The sequence below is a fragment of the Lepisosteus platostomus genome, chromosome 25 (genome assembly GCF_059453375.1).
Source record: "Lepisosteus platostomus isolate fLepPlt1 chromosome 25, fLepPlt1.hap1, whole genome shotgun sequence".
NCBI lineage: Eukaryota > Metazoa > Chordata > Actinopteri > Semionotiformes > Lepisosteidae > Lepisosteus > Lepisosteus platostomus.
In genome coordinates this window covers 9335998-9359419 of record NC_142635.1, presented here as the reverse complement: position 1 = coordinate 9359419, position 23422 = coordinate 9335998, and the positions used below count along the sequence as shown (strand labels likewise).

The 23422-nt window shown below is 38.2% G+C and overlaps 1 protein-coding gene and 1 long non-coding RNA gene across 8 annotated transcripts in view; one reads left to right on the top strand and one right to left on the bottom strand.

Moving 5' to 3' along the window:
• The window catches only part of LOC148641048 (uncharacterized), a 637701-nt gene that overhangs the window by 290130 nt on the left and 324149 nt on the right, over window positions 1–23422 (top strand). The gene's annotated exons all lie outside the window — the stretch shown is intronic.
• Window positions 1–23422, bottom strand: part of igsf9bb (immunoglobulin superfamily, member 9Bb) — a 160663-nt gene that overhangs the window by 26833 nt on the left and 110408 nt on the right. For 4 of the 6 annotated variants that reach the window (XM_088620172.1, XM_088620174.1, XM_088620176.1 and 1 more), the window contains exons 12-16: window positions 18636–18759; window positions 5028–5203; window positions 3979–4205; window positions 1682–1766; window positions 567–728 (exon numbers count right to left, since the gene is read on the bottom strand). In XM_088620172.1, the coding sequence (XP_088476298.1) occupies window positions 567–728; window positions 1682–1766; window positions 3979–4205; window positions 5028–5203; window positions 18636–18759 (774 nt within the window). The remainder of the gene's footprint in view (window positions 1–566; window positions 729–1681; window positions 1767–3978; window positions 4206–5027; window positions 5204–18635; window positions 18760–23422) is intronic. The other 2 variants (XM_088620173.1, XM_088620175.1) reach the window with 1 other exon arrangement.

Here is a 23422-nt window from a genome sequence, read left to right as displayed (position 1 = left end):
TTGAGTTAAAATCATTTGTATTTTCTTTCAGATTACAAGTCTCATATTTATGATGGTTTAGATGGGCAGGGCATTTCCACACTGGATCGCAAATTGTTCTAAACAACTCGGTTTTTGCTGTTATTAAACAAATATTAATTGTCCAGAAATAAATTATTTTCATCTAATAAAATGAATGTCTTTTGACCTCATTACAGCATTTGTTTTGGGAGAGATTGCTTAGACAATGCACTGGACCAGTTATTTAGTTAATTAAAGAAGGAACAACATGCAATGTCTCGATCACTTGATGGTGCTGTCCCTATCACAAGTTGATCCTCGCAAACGGGATCACATCCTGCACCTAGTAAACAGTGTTGCCATACAGCACCTGCACTGATGATCAACTGAGATAACAGCGTGCAGTTTCAGTTTGTAAAACGGACAGCCTGTTCTTTTTAATGAGAACTCGTTTCCAGAAACAGAGAGAGAGAGAATCCAAATGTGGGATGAGCCCCGCTTGGAAGCCAGCGATGGCCAGCTGCTCATCACCCTTCAGGGAGATTAGCATGCAGCTGAACACCTACCACGCTTCCTCTTGAGCTTGCGTTTGCGCTGCTTGTTGACGAAACAGGCCGCCAGTGTGCTGAACAAGATCGCCGCGGCCAGGAAACAGATGGTGGCCACGATCCCAGCCACCACTGGCCTCGCCAGTCCCTCATCTGCCATCTCTGGGGGGGGGAAGAGATCTGAGCAAGAGAAAAAACCCGCTGCATCTGAGAATCTCCTGTTACAGGAAGACGCTTAAGGTTCACTTCCAGAGGGCACCTTTCCAACCAAGGAAGCACAAGGTTTTTCTGCTTTCAGCTTTTTAATGGCACGCATTGTCTGAGCTTTTTGTTGCAGTTATTTTTCTTCTATCTAAATAAACTAAACATGAACAGAAAAATAACAAAAAAAAAACATCCACATCCATTAATCCATGTTCAAACTCCAAAATCATAATTCATGGCAAACTGCAGTTTACTTACATGAAGTGTTGTAGTAGCTAATTCATCACATTTTCCAATCAATGTGATTGACTCATTGTTATTAACATTTGTACCTCTTTATGCATATCCATAAATCTGATGGATTTGTACAAATCAATCAGGACTAAGTATCATCTGAGAAAATGGCTAAAGTTTTAGATGGCTGTCATTAAATCATGTTTTTACATAAAGAAAAAAAACAGCCCGAAAAGAGTGTGTAATGGTACAGCAGTGTAGATTTATAAACCAATAAATACATATTTGTAAACATACTGTAATGAACCTTTCTTTAGAGACTTGAAATACCCTATTCCTTTACTAGGGTCTTTTTGGACGTGATATTGTAATGATTATATTAATACATGGGAAACGTCTTTTATAATGCATGAGAGATCAACAAAGAGAAGCCAATGTGTAGGACTAAGTGGCTTTTTAAAAACACTCTCCCCATAAGTAAGCTGTGGCAGATGAAGCAAAGAAACAGCAAGTGGAAATGAAATTCAGGGGATAATACACATATATACAGTGTATATATTAACTATAGCAATGGATTCTACTTTCACTTTTCTAATGCTACTTTAAATGAAATGTGTTCAATTCATTTAAGTGGTAACCTCTGTGAGAGGCATAGGCATTTATTTGAGTTTTCCCACAATCACCATTTGACTCACCTGTACTTGAGACCCCCACAACATTACTGGGTTCGCTTATGAGGTCTTCCATGACAGCCATCACACGGAACTCGTACCATGAATCCTAGAGAGGAGACATAAGTGTTTTGTACGGACACAGAACTGAAGCGTTTATGCGTAAGAACAGAGAAGAATAGCACAATGCTTGGTTATGTTTTTAAATGCTCCCAAACAGTTTCTGTGTTTTCTTGGTTAAAAGTCCAACAAATTGCTGGCTGGCTACTTTCAATTGAAAGTGAAAAGGTCACCCACAAGGATCAATAGCGGAGGACATCAATAGCAGAACAGGAGATCAATTGGATTCGATCAGAATGAGGTTGGATTGAAAGTGCCTTCAACCTTCATTAGCCCTACGGAGACCGATCACTCTCCCAATGGTGGGTGCTGAGGTGTACAGAAAAGATGACCTTTATTCACCTAATATACTGGTTTTGTTACTGAGACCCCCCATGACTCCTTGCAAGCTGCTTCTGAGGTATTCTTTATAATTACTCATTTTTATGACAGCCCACTGCACAAATCACCCAAAGACCTACTGGCAGTTTCGAGCATGTTCCACTGTGGCAAAATCAATACTACCAGGCAGGGCTTAGGAATAATGTATGAATAGGGGTCTACAAGGTTTACAAGATCAGTGACCTCTATAAACCCAGACACTGATCGATGAGAGACAGGGTTATGGAAAAAGAAAAAAAAACGTCCCTAAAGGAGACATGAAACATATTGGATGAAACAGGAGAACCCACTGTTGCATAACGTACAGTACATGAAATCAAGGTTTTTCATTGGGGAACAGTCCTGAAATTAGATCTATCCGGTCGGGGCCAAAAACAAAATATTGGAAGACAGTGTGTAGGATATATGGAAAAAAAACCTGCAAAACTCTGAATATGATGTGGCAATACATCTAAATTAAGAGAATACAAATCCTTAGCTTATAATTATCATGTTTAAAATATATTTCTTCTCAGGACATGGAAATGTAAAGTCCTCTCCTAACATCTCATGCAGAAATAAGTTGCAGAGCAAGTTTAAGATAACGAGAAAATCACACATGTACTTTATACACCTTTTATGCTATTTCTACAAGTTAAAGTGAGAACAGATTTTATATTAGTAGTCACTGTGAGCACTAAGGAAGTAAGCAGAAAAAATAGACTACATTAACTAGGACATTTTGTGACCTTCAAAAGTGAACTGATGAAAACGTAAAAACTTTGAAATCTTGATATGGTGAACACATATAATGAAAAACAGTAAAAAAGAAATGATCTGAAGTAATTTCTTAAAAACAAATTGTTTTCACATACTGTATATTCAGGATAACAAGCTAAAATGTTCTTTTAGTGGGAACAATTAACTTTCTCCCTGTGGAATCTGACTCTAAAAGACAAAAAGATTTTTTCAAAAGTTTCATAATTTCCTATAGCTGCATGTACTGTTGATTGGAGCAATTGTAGAATTGTAGCAATTCTGAACATGAAACAATAGAAGACATCAATATTACATTATGGTATAAAATTGCCAGCAGATTTTGTCCTGGACATCAATATTTTGTAAAGGACAGTAAAGTTCAGACAAAATGCCAGCTCTTGTTTTAACCATATTCCAGTGAGGACAGGCCTGCTGTCCTCAGTCGTCTGATCCTTTGATGTAAGACAACTGGCCAGTTAATAAATCCAGGAAGCAGAGGCTTCCAGTTGGCTGTCAACCTCTTCTGTTCAGGAAGGAAAGCAGAGCCTCTGTTATGCTTTATTCCAGTGGGGTAGAGAAGTGACCAATGAGCCTGTGGGCACATTGTAAGTTCTTTTTGGAAAAGGATTTTAGAAGACTCAAAAAGAGTTTGGGGTTTGAAGCCAGTAAGAAACTCATCTGACCAGATATTGATAGAGATTAACAATGAACATGTAAAATCAGAGCCTGCAGAGTGCATAGGTTATTTAGATTATAAATAAAGAAAGCACACCGTCCCTGGGTACAATTGTATGAGGCACTGTACTTTGTTCCTCACATTTACCAGGTTCTATGCAAATTGGAAGAATAGATCACATTACAAAGAGCTGTGGGGTCATTTTCAAAGATGGAAAAAAAGGAGAATGCCCATTTAGTCATGGCACGTGACAGAAAGATTATTATAAACATCATAGGATATTCTATAGCCCTTTTGAGCTCAGTAAATCGATAAAAGAAAGTGTCTTACAAAAAATTAAACAACTGAAATCTGACAAATTCACTATCAACCCACTATCAGGATGTGTGCACGTGACTGTCTTTACCTGAACAAGGTCTCTGGCTAAAAGCTCCGTCTCTTCCGGAGGGATTGCATTGTCCAGCATGTCCCACCTCTCTCCGAGGCGGAACTCCATGATGTAACGCTCAAGTGGAGAAGTGTGGTTAGCTGGAGGGAGCCACGTTAACAGGACTCCCTGCTGTGTCCGATTGGCTGTGAGGCACCTTGGTGGGGTAAGCAGCACCAGTGGTTCAGGGGTAGTAATAGGAAATACTAAAAATAAACAGGAAAAAAAAGAACTGCAAGTTACAGGACCCTGAGCTGTTTCTGTTTAATGAACACATTCCTGCAAAACTGTCACATGTGTTCACCTTGGCGTAGAGTAGGTGAATGCTCTGACTTCAAAGCCTGCAATTACAGCCCTTGTGCTGAACCTTTCGGTGCTATGACCACACACAAACAACTTTGCAAAGGTTCGACTACATTTGAAAACAGGTGATTTATAAAAAAAAGAATATTCAGTTTTCACAGTGGAGCATCACAGTTTCAAAGAGAGGTGGAATGATGTTACAGAGTAAAAAAAGTGGCCCCATCCACATCATAACCTACTGTCGGAATTAAAGTACCGTACTATTTGAGAACAAATTAGTTACTCTTTTAACATTTGATCTAAATTTATTTGCCGTGTACAGTACATACAAGCATCTGACAGAAAGGTAAACGTTTTATAACGAAATAATCTGCTAGATTTGGGAAACCGATCCATTTATCCATTTTCAAACGGCTTTATCAAAACAGGGTCACGAGAGAGACCTAACCCGGCAAGCAATGGTTCCCAGGCAGGTCCCACTCTGGACAGGATACCAACACAGGGCAGACACAGACACAGATGCACTAATTTTACTAAATCCAAACTGTGATTGAGGCAGCCGATTATAATATATATATATAAGGGCCGGGACCTCACAGGGTAACTTCACCTTCAAGGACCTGGGTATGAGGGGGGACACTGCGCACCAGATGTGGGGAAAAATGAAAGCCCTGTGAAATTCCTGTGGCCTGCTGCTTCAGTGACATGTCAAGACGCTCACTTACCTAGTGTGTTCACAGTGACGACCTCGCTGAAGGGGCCTGTTCCCAGCTTGTTCTGGGCCAGAACACTGAACTGGTACGCCACCTCGGGCTCCAGGCCCTCCACGAGCAGCCAGCTCTGGCTGCTAGGAACCGGCAGGGAGAGCCAGTCATGGGGCCCAAACTGAGCTCGCTTCACCCTGCGCGGGAGAGAAGTGGGCACATACTGTAGCACAGAGTTTACCGTCACACCGCTGGGCACGCGGGTGGGCACCCTCGCAGTGCAGCCCTGACGGGTGCTGCTGCTTTCGTCAAAGGAACACGGGGTGAGAATAAAAACATGTAACAGCCTGGATACTGTCCGATGCGTGCGTACACTGTTTTTATTTCAAAGAAACTGCAGCCCGGTTAGAAATAACCACCACAGTCCCAAAAACCAATCTAGAATTTCGAGATGATAATACACTGAGATTAGAGTGTACTTTTGTAACTGTTTCTCTTAAGGCTTGTTCCTACATTCAAGAGAAAGAAACAGCCCTGGCCAGCATTTTTCAATAAGCCTGAGGTACGCCGATTACAAGGGTCTTAAGAGATGCGCATATGTAAATGTTGAGGAAAAAAACTGCTAGAAAATCTGGAAAGGTACTAAAGGAATGTGAGAGCTTTCTCTGTACCTTCAATCTAGGTTTAAGTTACAATATCTTGCTCTTTCGAAGGACAGAAACCTGGGAAAAATAAACCCTCAACCATTAAATGAATTTCAGGATAAATGATGGCTCTGACAGGCCTAACAGTGCACTGAGAAGCTCCCATGAGCTACTGCAAGTTCATGGTGTCATGGAGTCTAAATCAACCTGAACATATAAACACTGCAAGGCAGTGAGAACATGAGGATAGTGAAGTGAGACATTAAGAGTCAGCTATACTGTACATTTATTACCTCAAAAATCTAATTTCTCTAATTTATACCTAAAAGTTGTTATGGCTCGTGCCTGTTTCTTGTCTACAGCACAGCAAATGCAGATTCACAAGGCGTTCAATAGCAAATGATGCAATTTTATGGAAGGTTACAATGTCATTATGGGTTTTAAAAACAAGAAGGTTGTAGATGATCTGTAATACTGTATCAGGTCAGAGCTAGGATTATAGCGAAGGCCTGGTTTCTGCTAATTGTTCAGAAAATGTCGCTGTAATGAACATCTTCAACTCTAAACCTTAATTAAACCCTTTTTTTAATCCAGAAGAGATACTTTTTATTTCTTTGGTTTCTGGTGTGCCTTAAGGGTGCCTAGCCCTGAAAAACAAATTAACCTGGAAAGAACAAAATGTGTTAATTAATTAGCCTGAAATATTTAACGAATCCTAACTGTTTGCAGTTAAGCATTTTTAAGTAGTATATTTGATGTAAGCAAATCTTAAGGCTTACTCTTCAGGAATTAAACATTTTAAATCACACCTAATGTGTCACAAAATGGAGAAATTCTCTATCACCTGCGCTGCAGTTAAACACACGGTTGTTTTTCATGCCATCCCAAGATCAAGCATGTGTCAAAGTAATCACTACACAGGGAGGGAGATGGAACATTAGAAAATAGGTAGACAGAATAATAACATCTTCAATGAGGAAAAAATATGTTTTTTTCCAGCATGGGATGTCTTTGTTAGTTCCATGCTGTCATAGCGGAAGCAATATGCCAAGAATTCAGAAAATGCAGGGTATACCTCCAAAAATCAAAGGGAATATAATGAATTCTATACTTTCATTTCAACGACGTTTATACTTCTGTCATGATAATAATCTGGCACTTCTGTCTACTGCAGCTGCACATATTCACAATGTAATTTAACGTTGTGCTTACTATATGGTGCATAATTTGCGTCAAGATTCTCCAGACAACCCAAAGCAAACAGAATGTCAAGCTCATGATGTGCGGGGACAATCAAACCATGGGAATTCAAATATTGTCCTCACCAGCTCTATTTTCAGTGACACCGCAGAAGTACGGGCAGTTATCTGCTCCTTTAGTAGCTGCAGATGTAACGCTAATAAAATGATCATCAAACTCAAACCTCATAAGCAGTATTTTTGGAAAAAATAATTGTTAAAAGAATTATCAGTAGGGAATGAGATCTCTGTGATGTTGCTGATGTTTTACTTGATGCTTTGTGAAGCATCACTTCTAAATTGCATGTGTTTCTTAAACACTTTTGTTCTTTACAGAGAGGTTTTCCAGTGTTTTATGTTTATTTATATATTTTTTTCTCAGGGATTCTTGTTTGGGGGTCTGAATAGTAAAGGGTATTTGCAGTTTATTATTATTTTGAAAACTTTTTGTAACTGTGTTGTCTGTGAATGAATTTATCCTGGTTTGCCCTCGATTTCTTTAAATACACCTTACTTCCATAAAGGTTTGCCCATGTTCTTTTGTTGCATAAGCGTTATAGAGAAATAAATGTTGACAGAAAGCACTGTACCTCACTGTTAGCTTTTCAAATCCATACTGACATTTTAATATGGAACTTCTACCTTTTTGGAATATTTGGCAAAGCATATTGATTATACAATTAATATGAATTGCAGCAAAACAGGTGTGAATTTTGTGAAAAGTGTTTTTTTATTTATTATTGTGTTAAAATACAAACTTCACAGCAGCTGGAGCAGGCTGGCTTACACAGGGACTCCAGTTACAGTTGACCTGCAACTACAGGTTGCTACTGTATATGGCCTCTTAATCACTTGTAAATAGCCTCACTAGGGAGTTATTGACTTAATTATTGGATAATTGGTAAAGGGTTTAGAATTTCACATTCTCACATGGCTGTTTGGTATTTAAAGGATATGCATGGGGCTGGAGGTGATTCAGCTTTTTATGTTTTTGAGTGCTGGATTTTGGGTGTGATTTAAAAAAAAAAAAAAAAAAAAAAAAGGAAAGAAAAGCCCTAGACTACAGCCTCCTGGACATTACTCTGTAGTCATTATGGAGTTTTTGTGTTTGCGGACCCTTAGCATTGCCCTAGCTGAGGGCAGGGTCTGTCATAGTGCCTTTTTACAGAATCGGACTTGGCATCTCAGGTGCAACCAAAAGAAACTTTTAAGTGCTTTGCGTCTCATCCATAAGAACCAAATCAAATGACTGAAAGGCGTTTAGGATTCTCTGGCACTGTGTGTGTTCCTTTAGTAGAAAACAACAAAAAGGAATTCCTATCCTAGTGATACCATGTCCGTCATCCTCTTATTCATCTAGGTTTTTAAAACCTGTTTTGTTTTTTTTCTGGAATACATAATGCAATATGTGAAATTAGGGGATTAATGGAATAAAAAATAATAGAAATAATAATCTTATGTGTGATTTGCATCAATCAAGAGAACAGAATAACAGAATGTTACTGGAATAAAGATTTCAGCCAGTTTTGGCTTTGTCCTTGGCTTTAGTTTACTTCAATGGGGATTTGTTAACCTGGGATAATTTCGTGTGGCAGTGATGCATAACACAAAAAAAGCCTCTGAGTAACAGCCAAGGAGGTCGATTCTGATGAACGATCACAACGCTTCTCTGTGTCAGCCTGGTCTTTCATGATATCTGTTACATGTGTGAGGGCAATTCCATATCAATATTTTATTATTTCTCTTCGTTCTCAGACACATAGCAAGAAAGCATGAAAGAGGGGTATTTACAAGAAGCACCCTAGCACTGCTGTACACACAGTGCAGGCAATCTCTGTTTGTATTCTGGATTTTGTCAAAAAAGCTTTGCAGAGCTTTTAATCTTTTTGGAAACACATACAGGGGCAGCCCCGATGACAGATGAAAAGTCTAATTTCGGTAAACATGGTTCCCAGACTGCACGTGCGTTGATTTGACGGAGTGGCAATTGACTTTGACGTGAACTGAAAACTTGGTGAATTGTTGGAGAAGGTTCAGGAAGTGGAGCCACTGTAATTACTGGTTTCTCTTTCCTGAGAATTTCATTTCACAAACACTGAATACCAACTCTGCATGCTACTGTACCAGTACCAAAAAATAAAAATGACTGTAAAGAAAATTGACCTGTACAGGTAAAGATTCTATGGAGAAAAGAGAACAAGGAAAGAGAAAATAAAAAGGCAATCTAACAATTTTTTAAAATAAAGCAGAACAGGTCTGAAATCTACAGTACCTCAAGTATAGAAAACGTCCGTAACACATGAACTCCTATTAAAAGGCAATGAACGTCTTTCAGGCTCAGGACAAAAAACCTAAGGAAAAAGCCTGCTTTTTTCAAGAAACATATGCATTCACAAAATGCATGTTCTAGATGAGTTCAAGAATACATAAAACTTCATTTTCAAGGAATAGACTATTTATTTGCATAAATAAAAAACAGAGGCTTTTAATCTTCCTTCCATCCATTTCTGCTCTGGTATCAGAGAATAGCAGAGGGTGTCATTTTACATTCTGAAGTAAATTTTAAAACGCACCTTTTAAGGACGGGAAATTTCTTATTTGACCCCAGATCAAGGATAATAGACAATTCACCCCAATTTCAATGTGTAATAATACTTAAGCTGTAAAAAAAAAAGACTGTCTGACAAGGGCTATGTAAAAAACACCTGAAAAGGACTAATCAAAATGATCACGTAGTGTTCAGTGTCTTGCTTTCTGAAAGTCTAAATGGAACATGAAAAGAGTTGAAGGAATCTCTGGTGCTATATTGGAGCGTAGGAGGAATTAAGCACCTCAGAGTGCACAAATTTAAATCAATGCAATGCATCTACAGTATATGTGGATATGCTTGAACCGATAAGTTAATGGCTGCAGGGCTAAATGATATCCTTAAATGCCAGTCCTTGTTATAATTGATATGAAAAAAAGGAATGGTCAGCACATCTTGGGAAAGTGAAAAGTGTTTCACTTGGGAGTGTGTATTTTGTGTTTGCCTTATCTTGCATGGAAAGTGACTACGTTATCTGGAGTAATGTTAATTGTCCAATATCTGTGTTTAACCTCCCATTCTGTTCAACATTTAGAACTTGTATTTATGATGTTTCAGGTCAAACAGACCCAGTGCAGTTTTGATCTAACTGAAACCATCACAGCATTGGAGAAAAATACGTATTTTCTTTTCTTTTTGTATGGATTGTGCAACTACAATGTACATTTTGGATGTCAATGCAAAAATGCATCATAAATTAACTGATTTATTGCAGAGTGTGTTTGATCATTCTCTTGATGGAGGAGCAGATGAAATACAAACTAGAAATATATCTGGAAGGTCAAAAAGGTGGACAAATCTCAATTTAATTTAAAACCCATAAAATGGAACAGGATCTTGGCTTTTTTCACCATATAACTTTTTTTTTTTCTCCACGATCTGCAGTACGACTTTCACTTTACCTGGGGAAATATGTTGAAGGAGGTTGTTCCAGATTATCACAGCTAAAACTATCATTTTTTACAGTTATCTCCTAGTACGCATACATACTGTAGCTCCTTCTGGTTTGTTTGTACTTCACGAGTACGGAAAGTCTACAGGATCTGAAAAGCTAAATGGAAGCAGGGGAAACAGGGAGACAAGGATAGAGGAAGCGACAGGAGGGGACTGGCTGCAGACACTTTGTTCAAGGACCTTGAAATTAGAGCACCGGCTCATCTTAATCCCCCTAGCACGAAACTCTCATTGAATACTGACTCTGTCCTCCACAGCCTGCACTGTGTTCAAAGTCAAGACGTGAACAGCCTCCTCAATCACAGTTTCTATCGGCCGGCAAGGTACTGTAGCTACCTCTTTTTTTGTACCTTTCTTGCTGAATTAGTTCTACAGTGAGCAAGGCTTGCATCACCTCCTACAAAGGAGTTAAAGCCATGGTGCTGTACAAGCCCTTAAGTCCATGAAGGGATAGATGGCGAGGTGCTGTAACCTACACAGAAATGCTGGAGACTGGAGCGCACTGTTCAACTTAAATTTTATGCAAGCCATCTGACACCACAACCTATGGATCAATATTAAGTTCAAGTAGGCAGCTGCATCAGCAATGCGTAGGTGGCAAAGGAACACACCTGAAGAAGGCTCCACAGTCGAAACCTTTTCTTTTCGGCGTGGAATAATCTAATTGGAATAATCCAATTTGCATGATCAATATTAGGCCACCATGTCTACATAAACGTGCGATGGTGGTGTTTGAAAATGGACCAAGAACTCACTATCAATTTGGAGGATAAGAGCACCTGCAAGTCCATCCTCAAAACAAGAGTGCTTTGATTTTTCAACACTGACATCTCAAATGAGTACCATGCTCTGGAAAATGTTAATGTCAGTGTTATTATTAAACAGATGTCTAGTCTACGTAAGGGAGGTTAAGGCATGTTTGGTCTTGGGAAATGGGCTGCACTTGCCCAGAGAGGTTAGATTTGAAATTAGAAAGAAGGGAGTGTGCTTGAAAAAACATTTTCTGATGATAGAGACATCCAGTGCAGCGCAAAAAAAAACTTTACCGCTCTATGGCCTAGACACTGCATTCAAGCCTGTGTCATGCCACTATCTGACCGTGACTGAGATTTGTCAAGCTGTGGCTCATAATTAGCTCAGCGCCACTGGGACAGGGTGAGAATTAGTCACCCAGATTCTCTCCACAAAACTACACCTCCTGTGACTTCCCAGGCACCTTCAGGCTCTGCAAAGGGAGGCAGAAGAAGATAATCCCGAAACAAGATGAATGGCTTGATGGGTAGGCGGTTCAGAAGCACCTGTTTACTCCTCCTCTTTCCCCCTGTGCAGTAAAGGGATTGTTGCTGTAAACCGAGACTTAAAGAAACCATCATTGACTCCACGCTGGAGGGTATAAAATGGAAAATACAAAAACGGTTAAGAAAACTGCCAATTAGATCTATAGACTGGTCTCTAGCTACAGTATAGTTTTAATTGGCAGTTTTTTAATATAAAAAAATAAGAAGCATTTTCCATGTTATACGTCTTATGTATATCACTGTAAATTGGAAGACATGAGTGAACTAGAGGGAAGGACTTCTCAGAAGTTGATGCAGCTATACTAAGAAATAAGTAGCCCATTGAAATTCAGTACATTCTTCTGCAATGTACAATGTAGACCTTTATCCTTCCTTTTGCAGTGGTAGTGTGCTGACACCGGTGAACTGGAACAATGCTTCATTGTTTCTGTTATTTATAATCACTTGCCCTCTCATGGACAGTAAATGTCCTATACTGCCAAAATGTTGTCATCATTTACTGACCAAGTACACCTTCTCACACAGAGAACCACAGAGGGATTGTTAAATTACCCTCTACTGTGGATACAGTATGGGTGACAGTGTAGAGCAAAGAATGAAAAGGCATACGTTGACTCGTTAACGATGATCATTCATTAAAATATGCAAATTCCGAATGAAGGCACACACCTAAAACCTAAAACAATCAGGGCAAACCAGGTAAATACTGTATATTCACAGGAAAGCATCTTGTACCCTAGCACGGCACTTCTCTTTCCCTGTCTTGGATAGCAAACAGCCCTCCAGGTTGTATAAGGTTCTCAGAATCCTCAGTGACTGAAGAATTGGAAACAGACCAATTATGTCTGTAATTCCATTCAATAATTCATATACAGGTATCAATGAAATAGGAAAAATCTTTACTTGCTTGACAGAATTCACAAATTAATGAATCTTTCAGTTGTTGCCTCCCCAAAAAATGTACTCATGTTAACATCTAACATAAAGGTGAAACATTTCCTGTTTCTAAAAGGACAAAACTGTGCTGTAGGATGAGCTCCAGTGAGGACAGAACCAATATAGTTATTCAGCTATTTAGAAAAAGATAATGCACAAAAATTGTCAAAAGATACAGTGCGAAACAAGCAACAATAGCGGTATATTGATGTGTACAAGTAACATGACTGCACAAGAATGAAGTAAAAAGTAATTCTTTCTCTAATGTTGCTCACTGAACTGAGCTCCTCACCATCAAAGGTTATGTTCCATGACCGTTTCGCCTTTCCAGGAGAAAAAAATCTATTTTGCTTCAGCAATTATAAATCATCTAGAAGGCACAGTTTTGGAAAATGAACAAATTCCACTGAATCACTCAGGGGATCCTCACATGGAAGTAAATGCATTTAACATTACTGTAAATTGATAGGTCTATAAAAACCTTTTCAGAGCTCAGGTAGAATGAAAACAGCAAGCCTCTATTGGACTAGTAAGTAAAGACATAACTGCCCTAGAAAGCTGAACCTTCTCTGCACTGAAGTGGTTTATAAATCTGAGAATGTGTGGAAGGACTACATAGTTTTCAACAACTAAGTCCAGGTCAGTGAAACAAAATGTTCACCCGACGGTAGATGAAAGATTTTATAGCCCACAGCATAACACCGAAACAAGATGTAGATGTTTAACACTTTCATGCAGCTGAATATAAAACATCTACGAACAATCAGCAAAAAATAACTATACTTCCTTTCACCTTGTGCGAATCCACATAATCTGTATTCCGAGCCGGAATACTGAATATAAATGACAAAGTATGTTGCACAGGTCTTGAGTAAGCAAACACAACAAAAATGCCATCCATTCTATAGGAAAAAAACAAAATGCTCTATAGAATGTTGATATTCATTTGGAATATCTAGAATACAGAAATTGCAAAGGTTGCCAAGCAGTAAGAATGCATTACAGTGTTTTCTATTGGCCAAAGACATAAGAAACAGCAGCTGTAGTGTAAAGTGTTGCCAGCAGATCAGTTGATGTACAGCCAGTGAATACAAAGCTTTTGTTTCGCAGAGAATGAAGTGCTTGTAGACCCTGTACCTTACCCACAGGTCAGGGAGTTTTCACGATAACACACTTTACCCCTGTCAGGTGCTGAGAAAATGCGATTTGCAAAGCATGTTCTCTTCTGTAACCTCTTAAGACTCTTACTGATATTTCTTAGCACAGAATAAATGTATATAGTTCCACCCAAACAAAAGTCTTGTGATTTACACGTATAGCTCATCATCATTGCCAACTGAAAATAACAATAATTACAAGTTACATTTATAAGGTGCTTCCCAATTAAGGAACTCTTAATATCTTAATTAACCAGAAAAGCCCTATATACTGTAGTAGATCCAACAATCAAGAAAGGGGTTTGTTATTAATAAACACTTTAATGTTTTAGAAGGATCTAAATTCTCTAGTATTCAGGATCTAATATTAACAGCATCTGTTAATATAAAAGTCAAGCTAATCCTGCTACAATAGGGTTAATGTGGGCTGAACTTAGAGTTGAACTACTTTTGAGTCATTTTGTAAATTATTGGTTTTTGGGAGTTCAACATAAATCAGAAATCCAAAATACCTAAAGCAGTTCCAAAGAAGTTGAAAACAGAAACATTTTCAACATTTCATTTTCAGTGTCAACTAATGCAGAACACTGTTTCTTTTGTACCTTGGAGTGCAAAACCTATTTTTTATTTGCAAGTACTAACTCCATACCATTTGTTAAAAAAGCACTTCTACTGGCTGGAATAATGCTCGTTGAAGTGTTCACCTCTGCCTGCGCTTTCTGCTGGCCTTTCAAAAATTCACTTTCATGAAGAAGAATCCATCAAGGCACCATTCAACAAATGAAAGACACAGCATTGGGAAAGTGTGTTTTTTTGTGAGAACTTCCTGACCTTTTCTATGGCAAGTGGTCTAGAAAGAACAGCTGTCTGTTTTGCCCTTGTTGATGAAAGTAAGAAACTCAGCTCTCCTGTTCATTCTCTAAATTAAAATTCAAACCAGACTTAAAAGGCATTGTCTGCAGTTAAAAGTTAGCTTTTAAAGCCGAGCCGGAGTTCCGAACCTCACCACAAGAGACTTTCAAAGTTTAACCCATCTATTAATTCACAGGCTTTGTGAGGAATCAGTCATTAAGCACCGCCCAGCAGTGACTTCCTTCTTACCCCTTTAATTCACTCTAACTGTAAGTGCTTAAGGAACTTTGTTCTCTGAAGTACGCAAACTTAAATATCTTACTTCACAACAGAATACCACATCTGATAAAGTCAAGAGTCTTTGAATTTAGACCCCCAGGATTGACTAGTTACCCCTCTTGCCAAACACAACCCTATGACACACATCAACTATTGGACGATAAGAAGATGAAACCTAGCACTTTAAAGTACACAAATAGATTAATCTTTAATACAACACTGGTTTCTGGGGGGGAAAATAGCTTTCCAATTTGTAATGGAGCATTTATCACCCTCTGCGCCTCCTGATATTAACAAGTGGAAGTATGGAAAAGACACAAGAAAAATAAAACAGTAAACAAGCTAATTATTGTTTATTCATTAGTTTTGTGGCGGAACCTTGTATATTCATAAGACAGAGGCCATGACTAAGACTGTTCATGTGGGAACGGCGTGTGGAGATATCTGAATCGTGTAAATACAGGGCTGAAGCATAAAAGGGGGTAGTCAGCTTGTAAGAGATGAGTGGGTGAGAAAGACTGTGGAGAATACGGGAGTCAAGGAACAGAGCAAAAGAGCTGTGGGAAAGAGAAAGAAGTCAGGGAAAAAAAACAAACAGGCTAAGTAATAGCTGCACAGACATGGCGTCAGAGGTATAGAGAGAGCAGCTGTTGTTTTTGTGGTATGGCCCTTGACTCAAACTTTGTGGGACAGCACTTTTGGTGAGGAAGCAACTACAGTATGAGCACAGGGTTCTGATCCACCAGGTCAGCATCTTTGCTTTGAAAACCCTCCTGGTTACTACAATAGCACAGAATGTGGGGAAAAAGGATAAATATTTGAAAATCCACTTGCAGCTATGAAGCTGAACGGCAGCACAAAAAAAGGTTGAGTCGACACTTCTATGAGAGTTATCTGCAATGTGGACTTTCTTTTATCAATGAATTTTTGACACACATAAAACACAAAAACAGAGAATGTCAAAGAGCCACAGAGCAGGAGCTCTGTGTTTCACTGTCTTATTCCAGGATATGGCAACTATGGACTGTAAGGCGTTCTCAGATTAAACAGTGAAATACGTTTTTGTGTGTAATATTAATAACAGCAATGTGCTTGGGTTAGTGACTTGTGTGCATATGGAGGGCAGGGAGTAATGTATATTTTCTCTATGTGTGTTGTGGGATGGAAAAGGTTGAGAAACACTGTTCTAATCATCCATTATTCACATTGTCCTGGCTGTGCAATACAAAAACCAAACCAACAAAGCTGCACTGCTGAAAAACATTACAAGACAAATTTGACACAGAAAAGTCCAGTATTGCGGCATTTTCTAACAAACTAAGTTCTTTTGCATAGTTCAGTGCTACGCCTCACTGCATTTGCATTTTGTCTTGACTTGTTTTCTCTTCTCACATTAAAAGCTCCACTGTTTCAATAGGTGCTCGAAAAGGACAGAGGATGAACCTCTAACATATGTCACTCAGAAGAGTGTTAAGATTTTAAAATAATTTGGAGTTCAGCCAGTGCTATACTCCTGCTGCAAGTTGTCTTTTTTTTTTTGCATTCATGGGGGGCTCGCTTCTTGTGCTATTGGCTTTATGGAGCGTGTGTGTGGAGGTTTTTTTTAATTCTGGTGGAAAAGGGGCTGCTCTGTATTTCTGACTATATGGAAAGGGCCTGGTGGTCCACCGGTGAAAGATTCTCTCACCACTTATCAGTGCAAGTTGTGGATTTGTTCCTTTTACAGTCTGGGGTCCCCCATGCTAACTGCATCATTCTTCCTAATGTGAGGCCTTTAAGAAGACCAGAAATTAATTCTAACTGTGCCTAACAACCTAATTTACAGCACACTTATTCTACAGTGCTTCAATTGTCTTGTATGTAATGTAAAAGATTCTGAAACATGAAGACTGTTTTTATGCTGAATGACATTTGAGAGGTCTGCGCTAAGTCTTTGATAATTAACAATGTACAGTACAGTACATCATTTTTTAACATGCAATCTAGGTTATTTCCTTACAAACTAAAACATTTTTAGTAATTTTGTTAATGAGATGGGATACATCGGTATAGAATGACCCCTTCACTCAAAATAATCTATTTTTTAAATACTTTTAAACCAAATGGTAATTGCATGCACAAAAGATTCTGTAATTGCCATTTTGCCTTAATAAGAATCTTTATATGCATTTCATTTAAAAATTCTTCATTTACAGGATCTTTGCTATCTAATAATGTCTTTGCTGCAATATTAATTCCATGGAACTGCACTGCCATGATAAATTGTCGGGCTTGATCATTTTCCACTCAGTCTTCATAAGTATGGCTCAGCAGAATGTCATAGCAAGCTGACGATATTAACCCTTTCATGTAATAAGGCTGAATTCAATAACATACCGAAATGCACGTTCCATCCTTGTCTGCATTGTGAGCAACTCAAAATAATTTTTTTCCGATGAATTGTTTCCAAACTGTTTCGAAAACTTTGAGGTGTAGTGCTACCGATTTAAACTCAGTGGTGCCAGCTATAGTCAGTTTACTTTTTTTGCATACTCAACATAAATAATTTTCCATGCTTAGGCTGAATTAAAACACAGACCGCAATATGGTGTCAGTTGTGTGGTGACCAACAATCTGAACCTCATATTGAATCATATACAAATAAGTGCAAAGGATATAGGCACTTATTCATGTGCTGCCACAAATACTGTAGATATCTTCTTTTTCTGGGGTATTTCCTGGTGTTTATTATAAATAAAATATATTTAATATAAACCAAAGGGCTAGAATTGGCAGAAAAAATCAGGATTTGGTTGGGAATGTGGAAAGGTTTTCTCTTTATAATACTAATGATAAACAACACTCCTGCTGTTTTTATTGCAGAGTCGTGCTTCTCTTTAAATAAAAGGTTGATGAATCCTGGTATGACTCTAAACTCCCTAAATATCCAAACTGCAGCATACTTCCCATTAACTTGATTGCAGACTGCGGGCAGGATAACTAAAAAGAGGACATCACTGACAAATTACCCAAACTTTGAAGCTGTCAAATAGCTCCACTAAAACATATCATTAACAAAACTTTTTTTTTTCTATTATCTAACAATGACTGATTCCTTGCAAAACAGCCTATCATACTAGACCACTGTTCGCAGAGCAATTACAAAGCATTCCCAAGACTCTAGGCTCAATAAACAAAACCTTTCTTGTCTATAAAATTATATCAGCACCATTTTATTTAAAAAATATTTGGAAAGTGTTTCTAGTTAATTTACATGTACTAACTGTACATATTACACTTTATTTTTTATGTTGGAAAAACAAAGATGCTGATAATGTTTTAAGACATTTTAAGAAGATTGCCCATATTTTCTATAAAAAAAATGCCACTTTCTCTTTCTTAAACATCTCCCTAGCAGGTGAAGTGAATGAATGTCATAAACACATTTATTCACTGCCCAGAGAATTAAGGAGCCCATTAGAAGAGATATTTGAGAAGAGCAAACTGGTGTCTTTCTTGCTTTTTCTTTCTTTTAAAAAAAAATGCAAGAGAGTCTAGGGAGAACAATATAGTCTTGCCCAGAACCCCGACCTTCACCCCCCATATCTTGCCTTCTTATGGTGCTGCAGCCTTACAGAAGCAGGACAGAGCTCAGGTTAGTTGTTAGGAAAGAAGCAGAAAGCAAAGCATGCTGGGATGACTCACACAGGGCCGTACCAGACTGAGAATGTCTGCTCAAATCCTCCATCATATCCTGGCTCCCAGGAGACATTAGCCGAAGTCGTCGAGGCCGAAACGTGTACATGGGCTGGGGCATGAGGGCTTGTGCCTGGAAAACAATATGTCCATCAGCACATTCACGTACAGTACACTGCCAACAACACTAAACTCTAGGATACACCTTGTTATGATAAATCAATTTGTTTCATTAGTCTAGACTTACCTCTTAGACCGACAACAGTATGTAACATACTGTATACCCTCCCATATAGCTCTGTAAGCATTATTTTGTCTTGCCTTAAGAGACAACAATCTTGCACACCTGTAGAAGATATGTGCTGCTGTCACGGACATGTGCTACAGAACTGAAACCCTGCTAATGGAGTACCTCTTTCTACATTTGAAAAGTGCTTTTTTTTTTCCAATTTGCTGCCGGTAAACCCTCTGACACATTATTATCCAAAACTTTTGCCAGACCTCATGGCACAAAATAAACTGGATCCCACTGTTTGAAGTGTCTTTAATGAATGTAGCTCACCAAACTGTAAACAATGTGCACACATTATCTGATTGAACTGTAACCTATTAGATTTAATTAATTAAAAAAACTCATCCCTCTCTTATTTCACTTCTTCTCCATCTAATTCTTTTAGCATTTTAACTTTCTCTTTCAAGCCTTATTGCCTTCTGAAAAAAAAGAAAAAGATCAAGTCTATATGCTATTTATATTACAGTTTCCACCTACAACAATATCAACTTTATCATTTGGTGTTTACACTTCTTCAAACACGAATCCAAACTGTACACTTACCCTGACTCTTAATCCTTTAATATTACCATCTTCTTTTTACTGTAATCCCAGAAATACCTGTTCAGCTCACACAACCTTAACACTCACAATAACAGAAGGGCAGGTATTTATTTCTGCTGCTGAGTGAAGAAATTACAGTGCTTTCACTTGCTCATTTACATTTATTGTTAAAACATACTGTATCATATGTGCAATTGTAACATTAAAATAACAGCCATGAATACGTACTGTGCACAGAAATATTTTCTAAGGGAAATACATCGTATAAGATGCTTTGACCTAGATGAATGGAATTACTGGATGTCATTTTTCTTGAAGGAGAAAAAAATCAGTCTACCATGCACTGAACTGTGAAATAGAGCCTATTAGGATATAAAACGTCTGCAATTGTGCATTGTAAATGAAACAGGTTTCCTGCATGTTTGACGCGGGCATTAACGATGGTCAAACTTTGCCCAGGTGTGAAATGAAATTTCATGCCCTCCTGCTTATTTCTTCCACCCTTCATATCCTCTTTAAAAAAACCCTCTCTCTTAGCAACACATCTGAAAAAGAGCTGGACATTGAGAACGAAATAAACTCAAAAGGGTACAGGTCTGCAGCCTAGCTTGGCTCCACTAATGCTGTCACAAGCCTGCTCCTGGAGGTAAAATCTGAAATAAATCTGCCATGTCATTTCAGCAAAGCACTTGCTATATACTGTACAGTAATGCACTGGCACAATCCTGCTTTGTCTGATTCCACTTCTCCCACTCACATTGTTTTACACCTTATTCTAAGGTTTGAAAGAAATCTGAACTGACGAATGCTTGTAAGGTTGTATGCTTGTATTTTCAAAGACAGTTTCTAAAACCAATGCAGTGTTTCCTATGCTGATGCTCATGCAGGAGTATATGTTGATATTTTACTGGGATGGCTATTTCATTCCAGAAAGTCACTCTATTGATAGGGCTTGACATTCACATTCAATTGCCTTTATCTAACAAAATTCTTGTTAAAATCGGGTTGAGGGTGCCATTGGGAACAGAGGGGCAACTCCTAGAATTCATCGGTTCAACAAGAAAAAAACCTGAGAACGCTACTGTATATTACATGATTGTAGGCTGTAGGAGGAAAAGCATAGAATGCTGTGGACATTTGGATGCCCAATATATATGCATAAAATGCTTGGTAAAATCATAATTTCCACTGAAAATTAAGATGTGTACATGCTGTTTCAATTAGCCTTATCCTGCCCAGTATTTTAAGGAATCCAAATATGCCTGTTTAAAAGCAAAATGTCTGTGTGTGAAGCACCATAGCTGTGCATCTGGCCTCAGTTTGTGCTGAAGGCAAAAAGCAATGAAAAAGTCCTCAGTCAATGAGAGTGCTGCATGATAGTACATTCTGAGGAGAGTGCTCTTTCTCATCATTCTTCTGCTTTTCTGCAGTGCTCCAGCTGTGATCTCGCCTGCTTCACTCAATAACATTCATTTGAACCACAGCCTGGCCTATACTGGCAGATGTAGCTCCACCCGTCTGTGTCCCACCAGTGCCAAATTGGAGGAGTGAAGGTAGATAGTGAATTTTTTTAATGATATTTCCCATTTACAAAAACAGTAGTACTGTTACAGGCGCACTCATACATTCTTTATCTGTAAGAAATCAAGCTCCTGTGAGTGCATCCTCGGTTAGGGATGATGTCCACAGTGCTGCTTTCTCTGGAATGCATCTTCGGCAATAAAGCAAGGTATGCAGCACTTGCATGCATGCAACTCGAAAATACATTAAATTCCATCTATCTACACATCTTAGTGAGCCTACCGTGTGCATCTATTAACTATAGATATATGCTGAGTTTGAAGAAGTTAGATGGCTAGGTACAGTAAATAAATATAAATCTAAGAGCTGATAAGGTCTCTTATATTTAGAACAGGAGTACCGTAAGCAAGCTTAGGAAAAATTATTTCATTTGGGCAGGTTGGGATAAACAAAGGCTTGGTCAGACCTAAGCTTGATATTCACTTGAATTCAGGCTGAAAAATTACTGAATTTCTAGTCTGACACCCTTTTAACTCTCCAATAAATGTGTATGTCTTACAAGTTAAGCTCTCATTTATCTTAAATATTGAGCGCTCAACAACTGCCCGATTCCCACACTTCAATTCAATGACTAGTTCAGGGGGTTTAATGGAATCCTGAACGTTAGATTTACAGAACTGTTTTTGTTTAGAAAACTCGTCCAACCAAAGACAAATAATGTGTAGTATGGTTTATCTATCAAAAATAAAACATAAATGCATCAGTTAAACTGATGGGAGAATATGGCTTTTAAGCCTCATTTTGTGGGAACGCAAAATGTGCGAGGGAACATGATTCATTATTAGACAGGAGATATCAATGGGAATGTAACTCTGTGTGCCAATTTCCGGTATTTTGATTAAGCAATACGACCTTCGCACCATTCCAAACTTTTTACCTACTATGACTACATCCTGTAGCTCTCTGCTTGAATTGCAATACTTATTAATTACATTAATTAAATGATTATTTTAGCACATACTTGGAAGCTGCAATTTGTTTAGAACACTTTTTCCAACCTTTTAAGAGACGCAACGGAAAGGAAATGCAGAGTAATACATTTCTAGTTTTTTAATGATCTATAAGCATTTTTGAGGTACTGTACAGCCGGAAACACAAATGGACTATAATTCTTAGAAATGGAAGGTTCTCTCCAAAATGCACATATACATATATATTTGAAAATAAGTTCACAGACTTAAATGCACATATTCTAAAGACATTGAAGAGAGGAGACTGTTATCCTCATTTGGTGGCTAGCAGCTCATTGATCCAAAGGTCTTATGCAGATGTTTCTTGAAGTACTCCAGAGAATCTGCCTCGACAACATGGCGAGGAAGTCTGTTTCTTTCCCAAATATGTTTCTTCTAAATTTCTCCCTGAATCCATCCTCTGGTCCTAATTTTAGCACTTGCCCTGAAGTAAACTGAAAGTCCTCCATCATTTCTTCTGCCCAAGACAAAAGAGGCTCAGTTCTTTTGATCTATCTGAATGAAACATGCCAGTAGAAGCTGGCAGTTTTCAACTTATTCCTTGTGATTCTTAACAATGAAATCCGTGCCTTGAGCAACACGCAAAATACCTTTATTTCACAAGCTTTCACAATTCTTATCTCTAGCCCTCTTACCAGCTTGGGTGATGGGTATTTCTAGAATGATGCCCTGTCATCCTTCAACAAGCTGTAAGAGTCACAGGGCTTGAGAATGAAGTTATTGATACAAGTTGATTTTGAAAAAAAAACTTTTACAGCATAAATCCTCTACAGTATATACACAGGGAAAAAAAGATCAGGAAATATTTATTCTCTAATACGCCCACATCTCAAACTCATGTATCTTTTGACAAACTGCAAGCTTTAGAGCTGTCCTTGACAAAAGAGTCACCATAGAAGGGAGAGGCAGTACACTTTTCAGTGATGTTATCACTCAAGTCAGTAAAAACTCAAAAAAACTAGACAGAAATAATTTAATTACCTTAGGGGGTGTCTGAAAGTGAAAATTAAGGAACTACTGATATAACTTTCTAGAATAACCTCTCAGGAGTGTTTGTCATTGTTCAGGAGCAAAAATGTTTAAATAAAAAAACGTTTCTTATTTAAACATTTTTAAAATTTTGAATGACATAGTAGTGACATTTTTATTATCTAAAAATATTGTTCCTCTGGATTTAGGCTACAGAAGAATAACCAAAAGCATTCCTGTGTAAAAAGAAATGTTCTATTCTGACAGGATAAGATCTTTTTAGCCCTGAAAAACGAATGTATGGGGTGACCTGATTCCAGTAGTCACAATCATTACGGGCATTGACAAAGTCAGCCAACTGACTTTTTTACTTTAGGATCACCAGTGAAACACAAACCAACTGACGAGTGGAATTACTAAACAAGGAAGCACATTTAAAA